Here is a 15,587-nt window from a genome sequence, read left to right as displayed (position 1 = left end):
ACGTGTGAGAAATTCTCTTAAAACACAAGCGGTGTCGTACATTTGATTCCAGTAACCATGCATGTTAATTATGTTTGGTAACATCGCTCTATTAAAATTCTGTAGATTTTGTGTAGGATAAGATGGCAAAAAACAAGAAATACATACGCTGACACCAAATTAATTATCTGTATATAGCTATAAAATTCTATGCTATAAAATCATATTATGTGTGTGTTTTTATCACAACCTTTGAAAAGAGCACAAAGATTTTAGATTTACTATTTAATCTGTCCTTAAAAGTACAAAAAATACAGAGGCTGCATGAAGCTGCGTGGATGGTCTGCATGCTGCTTCATGTGACTCAGAGTACAAGCACAACTAGGAATGCAAAACCTTGTCTGCTGGATCTACAGTCAGTACAGCTTTGACAGTGTCTTTTTTAGGCTGTTAGACCAAATGAATCCATTATTCAAATCAGCGGCATCTGACCTGTGAATCCGGATTAAAAATTATTGATGACAGAGTGCACAGTTACAGAAAGGTATCAGGTTGCCATTATCTGAGTTGAGACAGAGAGGTCTTATCTCAGCACGGCAGAGTTCTATGAAGATGTATACAGCCACAATTTCTATATAAATGTATAGCCCAAACGTCAATACAGACACATTGATTGTCAACCTCTGCACCCGAGCCGATGTCCTGGCAGATGAGCAACTGGACAACAACTGACTGAAATGTACAGTTTAGGTAGAGCCCTTAAGGTCAGGCTGAGCATTTTGTCTCCATGCCTGCTGTTGTGGTTTTTCTCCTTCGATGAATTCTAATCACCCCCCAGCACCAGAGTAATCAATAAGCTATTTCATGCTATCCACGCTAACATGTGCGCAGCAAGAAACAATTCACTGCTACCAGACTTGGCTCAAATGAATGACCGAGCTTACAGACATGAAGAAATAGCAGAAAATACATCAACAACACTTTTATACTGTGAGCCATAGAAAATGGCTAATGTTCCATTTACATATGAAAGGTCAGTTATAGAGTGTGCTATAGGAAAAGAGCAGTGTAATAAGCAGGGGAAGGACACATAATTTAATTCCATCAGTTCTTGTTATTTTTTATCTCAACGTTCATTTTCACGTGTCTGATTGGTTTTAAATTCTTCATTTAGGCAATACCTGCTAATTGGCAAAATTCTTCATCAGCTTTCATCTCTAATTTGCATTTGCTTAATAATTCCCTAAAAACATTCCCTTGCAGGCAAATTGAAATTTGCAGAAATTAGCATCTGCAAAAATAATTACCATGCAAAGAATTACAAGTAGAATAACTATAAGGACAGAATAAATGAGGTGTTTCATGGTTTTCTGATTCAGGTATGTGTCTGGCAATAATAAGGTGGGGTAAATAATTTTAATAAAGGCAGATGAACACTGCTGTCCATCACCTGACTCAATGAGCCTGTGATACTCAAGGCAGAGCTCATTGTAGAACCCTGAGAGGTTACATATTTCATCTGGAATTACCAACATTAAGGCCATGCAGAAAACCATTCATAGAGGAAATTTCACATAACCTTGAGAAGCTATGCAGAGCTTCTGACTGACGGATACACTTAACAGGTCATAGGACTGGCCCGAAAAACACATCAGGTTTCTTTGTATTGTCAATAAAACGCAGCTATACCTCACAGGAATTCAGAGATCATTTCTCTTGGACTTTTAAACCATGTTTTATTTAAAAGTTTTAGCTTTTTGACATATGTATGTAAGGTTTAAAAGACAGTTTGCAGGTATGAGAGGTTTGAAAAGACTTTACTGCAGGTAGATAGTATGTGTATCAGTGTGCTGTAGGAGAAGCTCTGAAACACTGACTGCTTCAGAGAGATTGATTTGTGGCAAATATCAAATAAGTAGATCTGATAGTGGGAGGCAAAGGTCAGCAAGAGGTGAAAAAGTATAAGAAGCTGCATCCCATCCAAATCGAACCAAGAAAAGCTTATTATATGCATTTCTGTATCTCCAATCTAGAAGGCGAGCATAGTCTATTTTATTCACTGTGTTTTGACAGTTTTCATCCACAAAGATAGCCCCAACATTAAAGTGAGATGTGATGATGTTTCAGAGTAACACTGTAAATGATTTTCTTGCCATCGTCCGCGGGGACTGTCAGCAATCGGCAACCTAATCACTGATCAGCCGAGCCAGACAGCACGAGCGGGAGCAGATGACTGGGTTTGCTATTTCTGCAAGCAGTGGACCATAAACATCTACACTCAGTCCTGACTGACCATCGCCTAGGGAATGTGTCTTTGAAAGGTTGTTTTCTGGCAAGGACCAACATATCTGTAGTTATAATAACCCCATATTGCTTTCTATTCAGCATGAATGAATAAGAATGTGTCTGTACAACAAAACACTGTCTGTATCAATGCTTTACAAAAGGATTTATTCAGCCTCTACGGTGGCTATGAAGAGCAAAACACAACACACAACACCACACATGAACCAATTATTAAAAGCAGCAGTATTTCACGAAAGCCCAAGGAAAAAGCCAACATTTGAGAAAACTCGGTGATATCAAACAGTTTTGTTTGTATCTTTCTTTGTCACCTCTACATTGACTTTCGTCCATGAAACATGTCTCCTGGACTTAATTTTTGCTTTTATTTGTCGTTTACTATTGTCATTAACCAACAAAAAAAGCGGTCTCAAAATGATGGATTACCCGTGGTATGAAAGTATGAGAAAACTTTACAGAAAAAGACTTTTTATTTATAGGAACTCAGAAGAAGAGTGCAAACCTTTCCTGCTCTTTAGCCAAAACTTTTATCTGAAGCTAAAAAGGTTCTCAAATGATCACTTGATCAGTTACCAGCAGTAGGGCTGTTTTCTCATAGACTTTTATGTTTAAGTTCCCAACTTTACAGAAAGAATTCAATTTTATGTGCGGTACTTCACTAAGAAATAAGGTTGTGCAAAAATCAAGACATGGTCACCTTGATTTTCATGTGCTGGATTGACCAAAAAGAGAACCACTGATGTATTATTGCTGTAAGGTCAGGTTTCAATAGCTACAATTAGCATAGCATTAGTATTCCAGTAAATTATGAATAAACAGCTAGCTAACTAGCTAGCCACCTAACCAGCTAGAGTTAGCCAGGATTAGCAAATAGTCAAACTAGATCAAATAATTATAATGTGTGGTTTCCTAAAACATCAGATGGCAGTAGCCGAAATAAATACAAATTGAGTGGTTTTCACCTACTGACAAATAAATACTACCAACTTTTTTTTTTCAGAATGGAAGTGGAGCTTCTGAAAACCATCCGTATGAGCACCGTACAGAAGGGCACTGACTTCAGAAGAACTGCAAAAAATAACAGCAAAGTAAAATCTTGCAGTCTACTGAAATGACAAGTCTTCTTGATCATAAATGAGAAAGGAAGAACAGCTTCAGACATGTAAGCATTTAATCTCTTTTCTTTTGGGACTTTGAAGCAAGCGCTTCACACCTACTCATTCATGGGCTGCATCTTTCTCCAAGATCAAAGCACACGGTCTCAGCTGACCTTCAGCACGCTCAGCACGCCCAAAATAGCTCCTTCATCTGGCTTCAGTGAGAGTGAAATGAAAGACTTTGCTGTCATACCATGCCCCTTTCAATTACATGCTACAGTACAAAGACAGAAATGCAAAAAAAAAAAGATATTTTAATAGATTTGGTGATTTTTTTTTTTTTTAAATCAAATAACTAAACCTTTAAGATGTTTTAACTGGTTTCAGATTTAACTTGACATTTATAATACGTGTGGTCAAATCATTAGGTCAGTGTACACACAACAAAGTCCCTGTTATCTAGAAGTTAGCCAAAACTCAAAGATTTTCTCCACTGTTGGCTCTGCATGAGTATCTATTATTGTAGTTATCTCAGAAATACTCTGATAGATGTGAACACAAAGCGCCCAACCACCTGTTGTTCAAACCTTTAGTTTGTAAGACACCGCAAATTATCAGAAAGTTAACTTAAAGAAGCCAGGAGCAGCTACAGAGGCTTGTTGCAGGCAGAAGATGAACTGAGGAGCTTTATAAGATGTAAGATAAACAAGAGCTCTGAGAGCGTTAACCTCTGCCAAAGCAGCTCACCCTCTGGGCAATACTTACTTTTAAGGGAAAAGTAATATATTTTGTATATATTCATTTTATTTTCTTTGTTCTTTTTAAGACATACTTTAAAAAATATGTAGTGCAGTACAAATCAGGTAAGAGTGGCATGACAGATGTTGATTACACAAACATTATGTAGAAGTAGGTAATGGATAATAGGTAATGCTTTGTAAATAACTGGATGAGAATAACCTGAGCGTGATATCATACCACAGTATATAACTGGGAAGGCAGCTCATTTTAATTGTTTTGACAACACTTTCTTTAAAGATACATCACATTTTGGGATAAACTTGGGTCAACTTTAATGTGATATTTAGAATCCACATATACCAGTATTATTTCCTAAATGTTGCCAATACAAAAAAGGCAGTGCAGTACAATTTTAAGCACAGTTTTAAAGATAAAAGACGTTTCAAGAAAGTTTGACCTATTTTGACCTTGAAGAAGAGGTCAGGAGTGCAAAGTTACTTTATATTTAGAACCTCATATATTATTCCCTGCACACGTTCTTGTTATCAATATAAACAGCAGAAAGAAACATAGGTTTAATTGGCGCTCTATAGCATTATTATCATTTTGACCTTCACCTTCACCTTTGACCTTAGTGCGCACGCGCCATTAGCGTGCTGCCTGCTGTAACCCTAATTTCCTTCGGGATTAATAAAGTATTCTGATTCTGATTCTGATTCACATCAATCTGTTGACCTTGAAAGTGAGGTCAGAGGTCAACTGTGACAAGATATATTAAATATTTAAACAGTACTTTCTTTATGCTGAGAATACACACCACACATGTAAGAATCATAGTTTCTAAGTTATAAGAATTTCTGTCAATTTCTGACCAATAAATCAAGGAGTTTACCTCAGAGGTAAATATGATGTGACTCTAAACTGCTATAAAGTTTCATCAGAATTTATTCAAAACTTTTTGAGCAGATTGAATGATACACAAACGCTGCCAGAAACGTAACTTCCTTGGTGGAAGTAATAATATGCAAAGCAACGCTTGGTGGAGTTAGAAATGGGTATAATAGACCCCCTTTACGCATAGCCCTATTTATACATCCACTACATCTGCTTCCTTCTCAGTTAGGATAGTTTTCCTTCCTTTCTCTGGTATTAGAGGTGGTAGGGTTGGGCTCTGTAATCATCCAATTGCTTCTGTCCACATCACTTGATTGTAGGCTTTGTAACAGTCAGCCTGGCTTAATCTTTTTGTAAATTTTGCTATACATGTGTCAGGGTCCTGGGTCTGAGCAACCCAGGATCCCTGAGCAGTTATGAATTATATTATTATTATTATATGTATTTTGGTGTTGCTGCTGCTCTTCTCCATGCTTGTAGATGTGAGTGTGTGTGTGTGTGTGTGTGTGTGTGTGTGTGTGTGTGTCTCTGCGGGTATGCTTGGAGGATGGAGCTCAGCCACCTGCAGGCCTGAGGGGTGTGGCCCTGCGGAAGGACTGGCCACACCCGAAGTCACACACCTGCTGCTGATCAGGCCTCGTCGGGGGAGCTACTTAGGAGAGAGTTGGAGCTCCCACCGACGCGGGATCATTTCCTTGAGACTCCACGAGGAGCGTGGAAGGCGCGAAGAGCAGCGAGCACCGGGGGGGTGCTGACACGGGAGCGGAGAGCACAGAGACACGAACTATTCACGCAGAGACACGACACGGGAGTCTGGGAGAACACGGGGATTTATTGTTGTTTTTGTTCCACTCTGTAAATAAACACACTGTTTATACATAGAGCACCGCGCCTGGGTCCTCCTTTCCCCACATCCCCACGGTCTGCCAGCCAGACCGTGACAGAATGATCCCGCCTCTAATGGACCCAGCGGTCTCCGAGGAGAGGCTCAGGAGGGAAGTTATGGACGAAGTGTACCACCTATGTGAGGTGTGGTGGGAGAAGCCAGCGGAAGGTTTGCGTCGCGCCGTGGAGAGGCGGCTGCAGGAGATGCTTTTTAAATTCCCCTGGCTGGTGGACTCCCTTAATGCGGTGGTCCTGGACTTCCTACTTTCCACCCTCCACCTCCACTCTCCTCCTCAGGCTGCCCACCAGCTCGGACAGCTGGTGGATTCACTGCCTGAGACGCCGGCCCCGACGCCGACACGGAAACGACGTTCGCGCCGCCAGCGTTCCTCACCGCAGCTAAATCCACAGACATCTCAACAGCCGGCTGTGGTGAGTCATATGGACAATTCATCGTCACTCACCTCAACTGTTTACTCTGGGGCTATGTTTATACGGTGTTACAGGCATGGTCCTTTAAGGGTGAAGCCTGATGGGAAATGTATGCGGGTGTGTGTAGCGGAACTGCCTGTCGGGTGTGTGAGGGTGAGCGGAGAAGGAAAAGAAAAGTAACGGTTAACTACAGAAGAGACGAAGAGAAAGTAAATAAAAGGAATATAATAACTCCCTCGGCAGCCAAAGTTGTATCGGCGATGCCCGCTGTGAGTAAACTGTTTCAGCCCACTGTACGCGGTGTTCGTGCCTTGGAGGAGAAATAAAGGTTCGGTAAAGCAGTTTCCTACGCCTCCCTCGATCTTCTTGCTAGCGGAGTTGACCTGTATAGTAAGCTGTTGCCGGCTGCGAGTCAAGTAACTGCCAGAGGTTTCCTTACTACGGTTCGGGGCCGCGGATCTGGCGCGGTAACACTGGGGGCTCTTTTCCGGGATAAAACTCCGCAAAGCGCCGAGAGAGAGGGAGCGAACTTTCTTTTTCTCTTTTCCCTCGGACGACAGAGAAAATGGCGGCTCCGAGAGATGCTGAAGGGGATGGCATGGGAATGTACTTCAGTAAGAGCAGCAACCCATTTTTGCCAGAAACCCCAGAGAGTGGCACAGCTAATGTGGACCGTGCCACTTATGTAAACAATAGAATCCACAGCAGCAACCCCTTCATCACGGACATAGAGTTAACGCCAGCGGCGAGCATAGCAGCAGTCTATACGACGGAGTTTGAGGCTGCATGGCATCTCACCCCGCCACCTTCAGCTCACACCAACCCTTTCTTAACACCAATAGCGAAGCAGAATGCAGTGTGCAGTGAGTTTAAGCAGTTGCAGTGCTCAGACTGCGGAGGCCCTGGTAACACTGCATCTACACCGCTCACAGTGGGACAGCATGGCTCGCATGATCACCCACCTCGGATTGTTACATCTCGGCCATGCAGCCAGCCATTCACCGCCATGAACTGTACCTGCAGTGTCCCTAGAAAAACGCCGTTTACTGAGCCAGCGAAGCTACACATTATGCCGGGTATACCCCAACCTGCGCAGTACAGCTATGAAATGCCAGCTCAGGGCTATTTTTCCCCAACAACTCGCATGGCAATACCAGCACCAGATGGGGGGTGTGGGCTTTGCAAGCATGACCAGGGTCACAGTTCAAAACAAGCCATGCCAGGGCCACGCGGCTGTTTTCCTGGTGTAGTGCAAGACGGGGGTTTTGCAGATTGTAGTGCTGATGGACAGACGAGGGGCAAGGAGAAAATTCCCACATTACAACCAGACCATTTCGATGGGTCAGGGTCATGGAAAGACTTTCTCTATCAGTTCGAGACCTGTGCAAAGGCCAACTGCTGGACGGAGAACACCATGGCTGTCCAACTGAGATTCAGCCTGAGGGGCGCAGCTGGAGCCATAATCCACAAAAACCCCAAATCTGCTCGCTGGAGTTACCAGAGGATTGTGGAGGAGGTGGAGGCTGCCTATGGGCCGTGTTCAGAGCATGCAGCAGCCATTGGCATTGAGCTACGGCAGAGAATCCGGAAACCAGGTGAGGCCCTGCACACCCTCAGAGATGATATATACGAGAAGGTTTCCATTGTGTATGCCAACCGCTCCGAGCTGGAGCAGGACTGCATTGCTGTAGAGATCTTCACTAATGCTTTGGCAGATGCTGAAATGGTCCAGAAATTGTTGGAAGAACAACCACGCACCCTGGCAAGAGCCTATGAAATCGCCCACAGGTTCGAGACAACGAAAAGGGCCGCCAGGGCAGTCACACAGCTTATGCAGCCAGGGCCACGAGTCTCTACAGCACAGGGGACCCGAACAGCTGCATTACGGGAGAGTGTTCATATGCTAAGTTATGAACCACCGGAGAGGGCCCAAAGACCTATCCAGCGTGGGCGCCAAAGCTGGAGCACATCTAACAGGTCAAGCAGGAAGGAGGCTGTTTGCCATAACTGCTCCGGCATAGGACATCTACAGAGGAACTGCCCCTCTCCTCGCTCACCTGCCCAAAAGCCTGTAAAAGCTGCTAGAGGCCCAGCCCCTGACCCAGGCACAGTGTTCCACAACGGAGGCCAAGATGTGATGTGTGTCCAGATAGCAATACAGGGACGGGAAATACGGGCCTTGCTGGATTCTGGTGCACGGCGGAATGTGCTGCCCCTCCACTATTTTAACACCATCCCCGCAGAGTCAAGACCTCAGGTGCAGGCATCCATTGCTCAGACTCTACAAGGCATTGGTCCAGAGGGATTGGCCGTTCTGGGCGAGGTCATCCTGCCTGTACAGGTGGGGAGCGGTGTTGAAAATGTAGACTTTCTTTTGGCCGACATGGCTGAAGGCACTGAAGTTATTCTGGGGCACCCTTTCCTGCAACAATCGTGCGCTTGCTTAGACTACGGCCGCCAAGAGATAACCCTGTTTAATGAAAAGATACCATGTTCTGGCGTAGGCCCTCGACCCCAGGTGCTTGTTGTTAGGGTGGCACGCACTACGGTTTTGGAACCAGGCTGCGAGTATGTGGTCCCCGGGTTTTCCAGCTCCCACTGTGCCGCCCATAGAGACATGATGCTAAGCCCTACAAAGGGCTTTGTGGAGAAGCACCAAGTACTGGTAGCTCACGCAGTTGTGCAACCTAGTAAACCCTCTAGCATCCCAATCAGAGTCTTTAACCCTGGGGCCGCAGCTGTCACCTTAAAGCGTGGTGCCGTGGCAGGGGTTCTTCAGCCCGTGCAGGTCCTGGAGGGGTCGGGGGGTCGCCCACCAAGGGTCCTGGCAGCCCTCGAACTTAATGGTACTCCCCCTGCTTCTGTACCAAGCCATTTGCAGGCCCTTTACGCCGAGAGCAGCCCCGGTTTGACTCACGTTGCCCGCTACGATCTGGCAGGCCTGCTGAGGTCCTACAGTGATGTCTTCTCCACTGGCCCGAATGACCTTGGTCGCACTGGTGTTGTCCAGCATGACATCCTGACCACGCCAGGGCCACCAGTTAAGCACCCGCCGCGCAGGATGGCAGGGGACAAACAAATAGCGGCCGACCAGCAAGTACAGCAGAGCTTGGAGGCTGGGCTAGCTCAACCTAGCAATAGCGGCTGGGCTGCTCCAATTGTGATGGTGAAGAAGAAGGACCAGAGTCCCAGACTATGCGTGGACTATAGACCACTAAATGAGCGAACCCTTAAAGACGCTTATCCCCTGCCACGCATCCAGGACACCCTTGACACGCTTTCTACTGCCAAGTACTTCAGTACACTAGACCTGACTTCAGGGTACTGGCAGGTAGAGATGACCCCCAGAGCCCGAAAAGCAGCTGCATTTTGTACCCGTAAGGGATTGTTCGAGTGGAATGTGATGCCGTTTGGACTGTGCAACGCACCGGCCACATTCCAAAGGCTTATGGACAGAGTCCTGGCTGGGCTGCAGTGGGAGACATGCCTAGTGTACCTAGATGACATCATTGTCCTGGGCCAGGATAGCACCCAGATGCTGGAGCGGCTCGAGCAAGTGTTCATCAGATTGCGTGGAGCCAACCTAAAACTGAAGCCATCTAAATGCTGCCTGTTTCGGGAGCAGGTGGCCTATCTGGGCCATATCATCTCTGCTGGAGGTATTTCCACGGACCCCCAGAAAGTCCAGCAGGTGACGGACTGGCCTGCACCGCGGACCGTCACAGAAGTGCGTCAGTTTGTTGGCTTAGCCTCATACTACCGCCGGTTCGTGGAGGACTTTGCCACAGTGGCTAAACCCCTCCACGAACTCACTAAGAAGTATGCCCGTTTTAACTGGACTGCCGACTGCCAGGGAGCATTCCAGGAATTAAAAAGACGGCTTACGGCAGCCCCTGTCCTGGGTTACCCACTGGACCAGGGTGACTTCTTCCTCGACACTGATGCCAGCAATTGTGGGATTGGAGCGATTCTCTCCCAAGTGCAAGGGGGCGAGGAGCGGGTCTTGGCCTATGGGAGCAGGCGGCTGTCGGCTACCGAACAAAACTATTGTACGACCAGGCGAGAGCTTCTGGCGGTTGTGGCGTTCACTTCCCACTTCAGACAGTACCTGCTGGGTAGGCCGTTCACTGTCCGGACTGACCATAGCAGCCTCCGCTGGCTGACCAGGCTGAGGGAGCCCGAGGGCCAGCTGGCCCGCTGGTTGGAGAAGCTGGCAGAGTATAACTTCCAGGTGCTGCACCGACCTGGGAAAAACCACCAGAATGCGGATGCACTTTCCAGGAGACCCTGCCGCGCTTCATGCCCGTGCACACTCCCAGAGCCCACCATCAACAGCGACCGGTTCGAGCATAAAGGTGTGCAGTGTAACTTAGAGGACTGTGGTACCAGCATGACCCCCCCAGGGCAGCCCCCAGTGGGGGTAGTGGGGCCTGATGGTACCGATGGGAAAAGCCGGGTAGCAGAACCAGAGTGTGCACCCGTAGCAGCAGTGGACTGTTGTTCCAGTAGTAGCCACGACACCTGCCCAAATATCCACCGGGTGGATGAGTCCCATCACACTAGCTTGTTCAGTGGCTGGACCCCAGAACAGCTCTTGGCTAGCCAGAAGAACGATGTGGATATAGGCCCAGTTTGGGAATGGAAGGAAAAAGGGGAAGGTCGGCCCGTCTGGGCCGATGTAGCGGCATGCAGCCCCGCAACCAAAGCCTACTGGGCGCAGTGGAAGAGACTGTACCTAAAAGATGGAGTGCTGGTGAGGAAATTCCACTGTACAGAAAGTAATGTGTTTTTCCCCCAAATCCTTCTGCCTCACGCCTATCGTCACTCCGTAATGCAGCAGATGCACGATGGCCCAGTGGGTGGCCACTTTGGGGCAGAAAGGACCCTGGCACGCTTGAAGAATAGGTACTACTGGTACAACATGAAAGATGATGTGACCCTGTGGTGCCGCACTTGCACCAGTTGTGCTGAAAGGGCGCGGCCCCCAAAAACCCCCCAGGCAGCGATGGGCACGGTACGTGTTGGCGCCCCCATGGAGAGGATTGCAGTCGATCTGATGGGACCGTTGAACGAAACAGAAAGGCATAACCGATTCATATTGGTGGTACAAGACTACTTCAGCAAGTGGGTGGAGGCTTATCCAGTCCCCGATGCACAAGCGCCCACGGTGGCAGGAAAGGTTGTTGCGGAGTGGGTATGTAGATATGGAGCCCCACAGTCTCTGCATAGCGACCAGGGCACCAACTTTGAGTCGGCTGTGTTCCAGGGGATGTGTGAACTGTTCGGAATCAAAAAGACACGCACCACGCCCTTTCATCCACAGTCCGATGGCCAGGTAGAGCGTTTTAATGCTACCCTGCAGAAGGCCTTAGCCACCACCGCGGAGCGCTGCCACTGGGACTGGGATATAATGATCCCCTATGCTGTCATGGCTTATCGGGCAACTAAGCACAGTTCCACAGGATTGACCCCAAACATGATGCTTCTGGGCCGAGAGATAACCGAGCCTATTGACCTGGTCGCGGGTCTGCCGGCCGACGACACCCCCAACTGCACTACACCACAGTATGTGGTGCAACTCAGGGAAAGGCTGGAGCTTTCCCACCAACTGGCACGGGAGGCTCTCGGGAAATCTGTTGAGCGCGCTAAGAAACAGTACGATAAGAATATCTGCCAAGTTCAGTATCCAGTCGGCGCTGCAGTGTGGCATCTGATCAAAGGGACCAAGAGAGTGCGGCACAAGGTTCGCAAGTTTCTGCCTTCCTATGAGGGCCCCTACTTCGTAGTGGGCCTGTTGGATGATTTAGTCTACTGCATTAAAAAGGGGCCCCGAGCAAAGGCTAAAGTGGTTCATCACGACAGACTCAAGCCTTATCACTCAAGAACGCCGCTGGACAACAGCTGGGTCTTCCAAGACTCCGACCAGGCAGCACCCACCGAGGTGCCTCCTCCAGCGCTCGACGAAAGCGATTCTGACATTGATTTCGGCCCCTTCGACTTGTGGGAGACCCCAGCTGGGGCAGATCAACCAGATACTGGTGCTTCCCTGAGAGCTGGCTCTCCGCCACCCGCTCAAGGAGATGGTAGTGGGTTGCCAGCCAGCCCTGTTCAGCCTTACGTGGATGGGGCTGAAGGACCAGAACAGCACCCTTCCTTCAGGTCCACACCCCCTTCCAGACCACAGCGTGTGCGGCGGGCGCCGGACATGTTTGGTGACTGGGTCAGTCACTAGGCTAGTATGTCCTAACTGAGTCGGGGTGTAGGCGGATCGCTGCCCTGCTCAGTAGTTTAAAAAAAAAAAAAAAAAAAAAAAATTGTTCATGTTACATATGTTAAGTGATATGACTGTTGTAAATTGAGTTGTTACAGGGGGCTATTCTTACGTGTACTGTTGGGCTTGTTTGTCTTGCTGTTTCCTGGCAACATGGCTGTCGACGGGCTGCAAGTTATTGTTTGAACTGTTTATACTAATGAGGTAAAGCTGGATATAGGGGTAAACGTTCAGCTGTAGTGCCTTAATGTCTTTCTTTATGAATACTGTCTATGTGAAGGGCGGGATATGGACATTGACTTGCACCCTCCTCAAAGTGAACCCTGTACATCCTATGTTTTCTTGTGCTTAAAATATGGACAGTTGTCTACTTCAAGATTGTTCCATCCTAAGGATCGCCATTTTTGGACTGGGGGCACGAATGCTGTATGTTTCCTTGTTAATGGGGGGGTTCATGTGCTGGAATGATGTTAAGGGTTTAATTATCATCCAGAGTGGGGGTAGTGTTACAGGCATGGTCCTTTAAGGGTGAAGCCTGATGGGAAATGTATGCGGGTGTGTGTAGCGGAACTGCCTGTCGGGTGTGTGAGGGTGAGCGGAGAAGGAAAAGAAAAGTAACGGTTAACTACAGAAGAGACGAAGAGAAAGTAAATAAAAGGAATATAATAACTCCCTCGGCAGCCAAAGTTGTATCGGCGATGCCCGCTGTGAGTAAACTGTTTCAGCCCACTGTACGCGGTGTTCGTGCCTTGGAGGAGAAATAAAGGTTCGGTAAAGCAGTTTCCTACGCCTCCCTCGATCTTCTTGCTAGCGGAGTTGACCTGTATAGTAAGCTGTTGCCGGCTGCGAGTCAAGTAACTGCCAGAGGTTTCCTTACTACGGTTCGGGGCCGCGGATCTGGCGCGGTAACAACGGTCAGCTGCCCAGCCGGTAGCCAAAGCGCAGCCCGCGGCCCAGCTGGTCGCTGTACCTCAGCCTATTGCCCGGCTAGTGATCCAGCCGTCACCTGCTGAATCATCCCCCGCGACATCTACCTCACCGCTTACCGTTTCATCCTGTTCACCATCCACATCACACGCTCAGCCATCTTCTCCACCAGCAGCAGCCTCCATTCCACTGCCCACTCCAGCGGCCTTGTCCGGAGAGAGCGACCTCACCCGCGTCCAACGCCTGATGGACTGGGTAACTCACACCACCAACGCAAGGGCAGGAGTGGTGGGGTTAAACGCCATCGAGGCAATCCTGGAGGGAAACCCCTACCTCGGCCAGCTCAAGGGAGTTTCCGCCTGCCTTTGCACCCTGCGTAAAGCCCGGGGGGTAGTGCAAGCTCGGGAAACCTCAGACTTCGTCCAGCTGCAGCAGGAGCTCAGCATGCCCGAGCAGAAGCTCAGCGAGCCGGAGGAGCCCGCACCGTCAGCTGAGGCGCTCAGCGAGCCGGAGGAGCTCAGCATGCCCGAGCAGGAGCTCAGTGAGCCGGAGGAGCCCGCACCGCCAGCTGAGGAGCTCAGCGAGCAGGAGGAGCTCGGCATGCCCGAGCAGGAGCTCAGTGAGCCGGAGGAGCCCGCATCGCCAGCTGTGGAGCTCAGCATGCCCGAGCAGGAGCTCAGCGAGCCGGAGGAGCCCGCACCGCCAGCTGAGGAGCTCAGCGAGCCGGAGGAGCCCGCATCGCCAGCTGTGGAGCTCAGCATGCCCGAGCAGGAGCTCAGCATGCCCGAGCAGGAGCTCGGCGAGCCGGAGGAGCCCGCACCGTCAGCTGAGGCGCTCGGCGAGCCGGAGGAGCTCAGCATGCCCGAGCAGGAGCTCGGCGAGCCGGAGGAGCCCGCTCTGCCAGCTGAGGAGCTCAGCGAGCCGGAGGAGGAGCTCTCGCTGCCGGCCGAGGAGGAGCTCTCGCTGCCGGCCGAGGAGGAGCTCTCGCTGCCGGCCGAGGAGGAGCTCTCGCTGCCGGCCGAGGAGGTCAGCGGACAGGGGCGGAGCGTGGGGGTGGCTTACGGGGCTTAAGCCCGGGTTGTTTTGTCAGAAGCCCGGGGTATTTTGGAGTGTAATTTTTTCATAGTTAGATGCCTGGCTGACAACTGTATAAAACAAAAAGTACACACAATATTCGAAGCACATAGTGCACACTGTGGGAATTTACGACTGTGCGTGAATCCCCCCCTGATATTGGTATGATCCAAGCTCAGGCACTAAGCGACTGAGCGAGGGGGCGGGGCAGCTGCTGCCCGTCAGTGCGCTGTTGGAGAGACGGAACCAGCCATACTAAGGAGAGCTTAAGTTTGAGCAGGTACCAAAGCAAATCATTCGTACCGTACAAATAATGTAAATATGACGGTGCATCACGAAAGATTGATATCAAACTGATCACTTGACCAATATTACGTTACTTGCTCTTCAAGTGAATCAACAAATGGCGAAATGAAAAGCCGAACAAATGCTATTTTTTTTTTTTTAGAGAGTCTTAGCTTACGTGTGTTTATTTCATATTTTCAGTTCTTACCCTCCCCGACTAAATCGGTTTCAGTTATGTACTGAAACATAAGAATGGACATTCGAGGGTTCTTTCTGTCATGGTCGGCTGTGTGGCAGGCAGGAGTAGGACCCAAAATGCAGGACTCACAGGCACGAGGGAATAAACTCAAAAAGCAGCTTTATTGCTGAAGAGGCAGAACATAGGAAATACAAAACTAAACTGGGAAAACTACAAACTAAGAATTCACAGAGAGACACAGGGAGATCCACACACGGCATGAGGGTGAACAGACGTTAACGATGCGACACCGAGTAGGGGAAGACACAGACACTAAATACAAGAGGTGAACGGAGCAAAGAGGAAACAGCTGGGAGACACGGCTGACGTAGATTACACTGACGAGACAGGGAGAGCACAAAGCTGAACGCACTGACAAAGGACACAGACCTACAAAATAAGACAGGAAGCACACGCCAGACAGAGACAGACTTGTAAACAGGCATAATGACGTCATGGA

At 48.6% G+C, this 15,587-nt stretch overlaps 2 protein-coding genes across 2 annotated transcripts in view; one reads left to right on the top strand and one right to left on the bottom strand.

Annotated features, from left to right (window-relative positions):
- dpp10 (dipeptidyl-peptidase 10 (non-functional)) overlaps positions 1–15,587 on the bottom strand; it is a 310,034-nt gene that overhangs the window by 226,947 nt on the left and 67,500 nt on the right. The window lies entirely within an intron of this gene.
- LOC146616499 (uncharacterized) lies at positions 13,613–14,601 on the top strand. The gene has a single exon (XM_085375151.1). The coding sequence runs from the start codon at positions 13,777–13,779 to the stop codon at positions 14,599–14,601; it is 825 nt and encodes a 274-aa protein (XP_085231277.1). The 5' UTR covers positions 13,613–13,776.

This window comes from Diplotaxodon limnothrissa, linkage group LG16 (genome assembly GCF_057381915.1).
Source record: "Diplotaxodon limnothrissa isolate DT_005_m linkage group LG16, D_limnothrissa_male_GT1.1, whole genome shotgun sequence".
Classification (NCBI taxonomy): domain Eukaryota; kingdom Metazoa; phylum Chordata; class Actinopteri; order Cichliformes; family Cichlidae; genus Diplotaxodon; species Diplotaxodon limnothrissa.
Note: the sequence above shows the minus strand (reverse complement) of the source record. Positions and strands in the feature narration are given on the sequence as shown.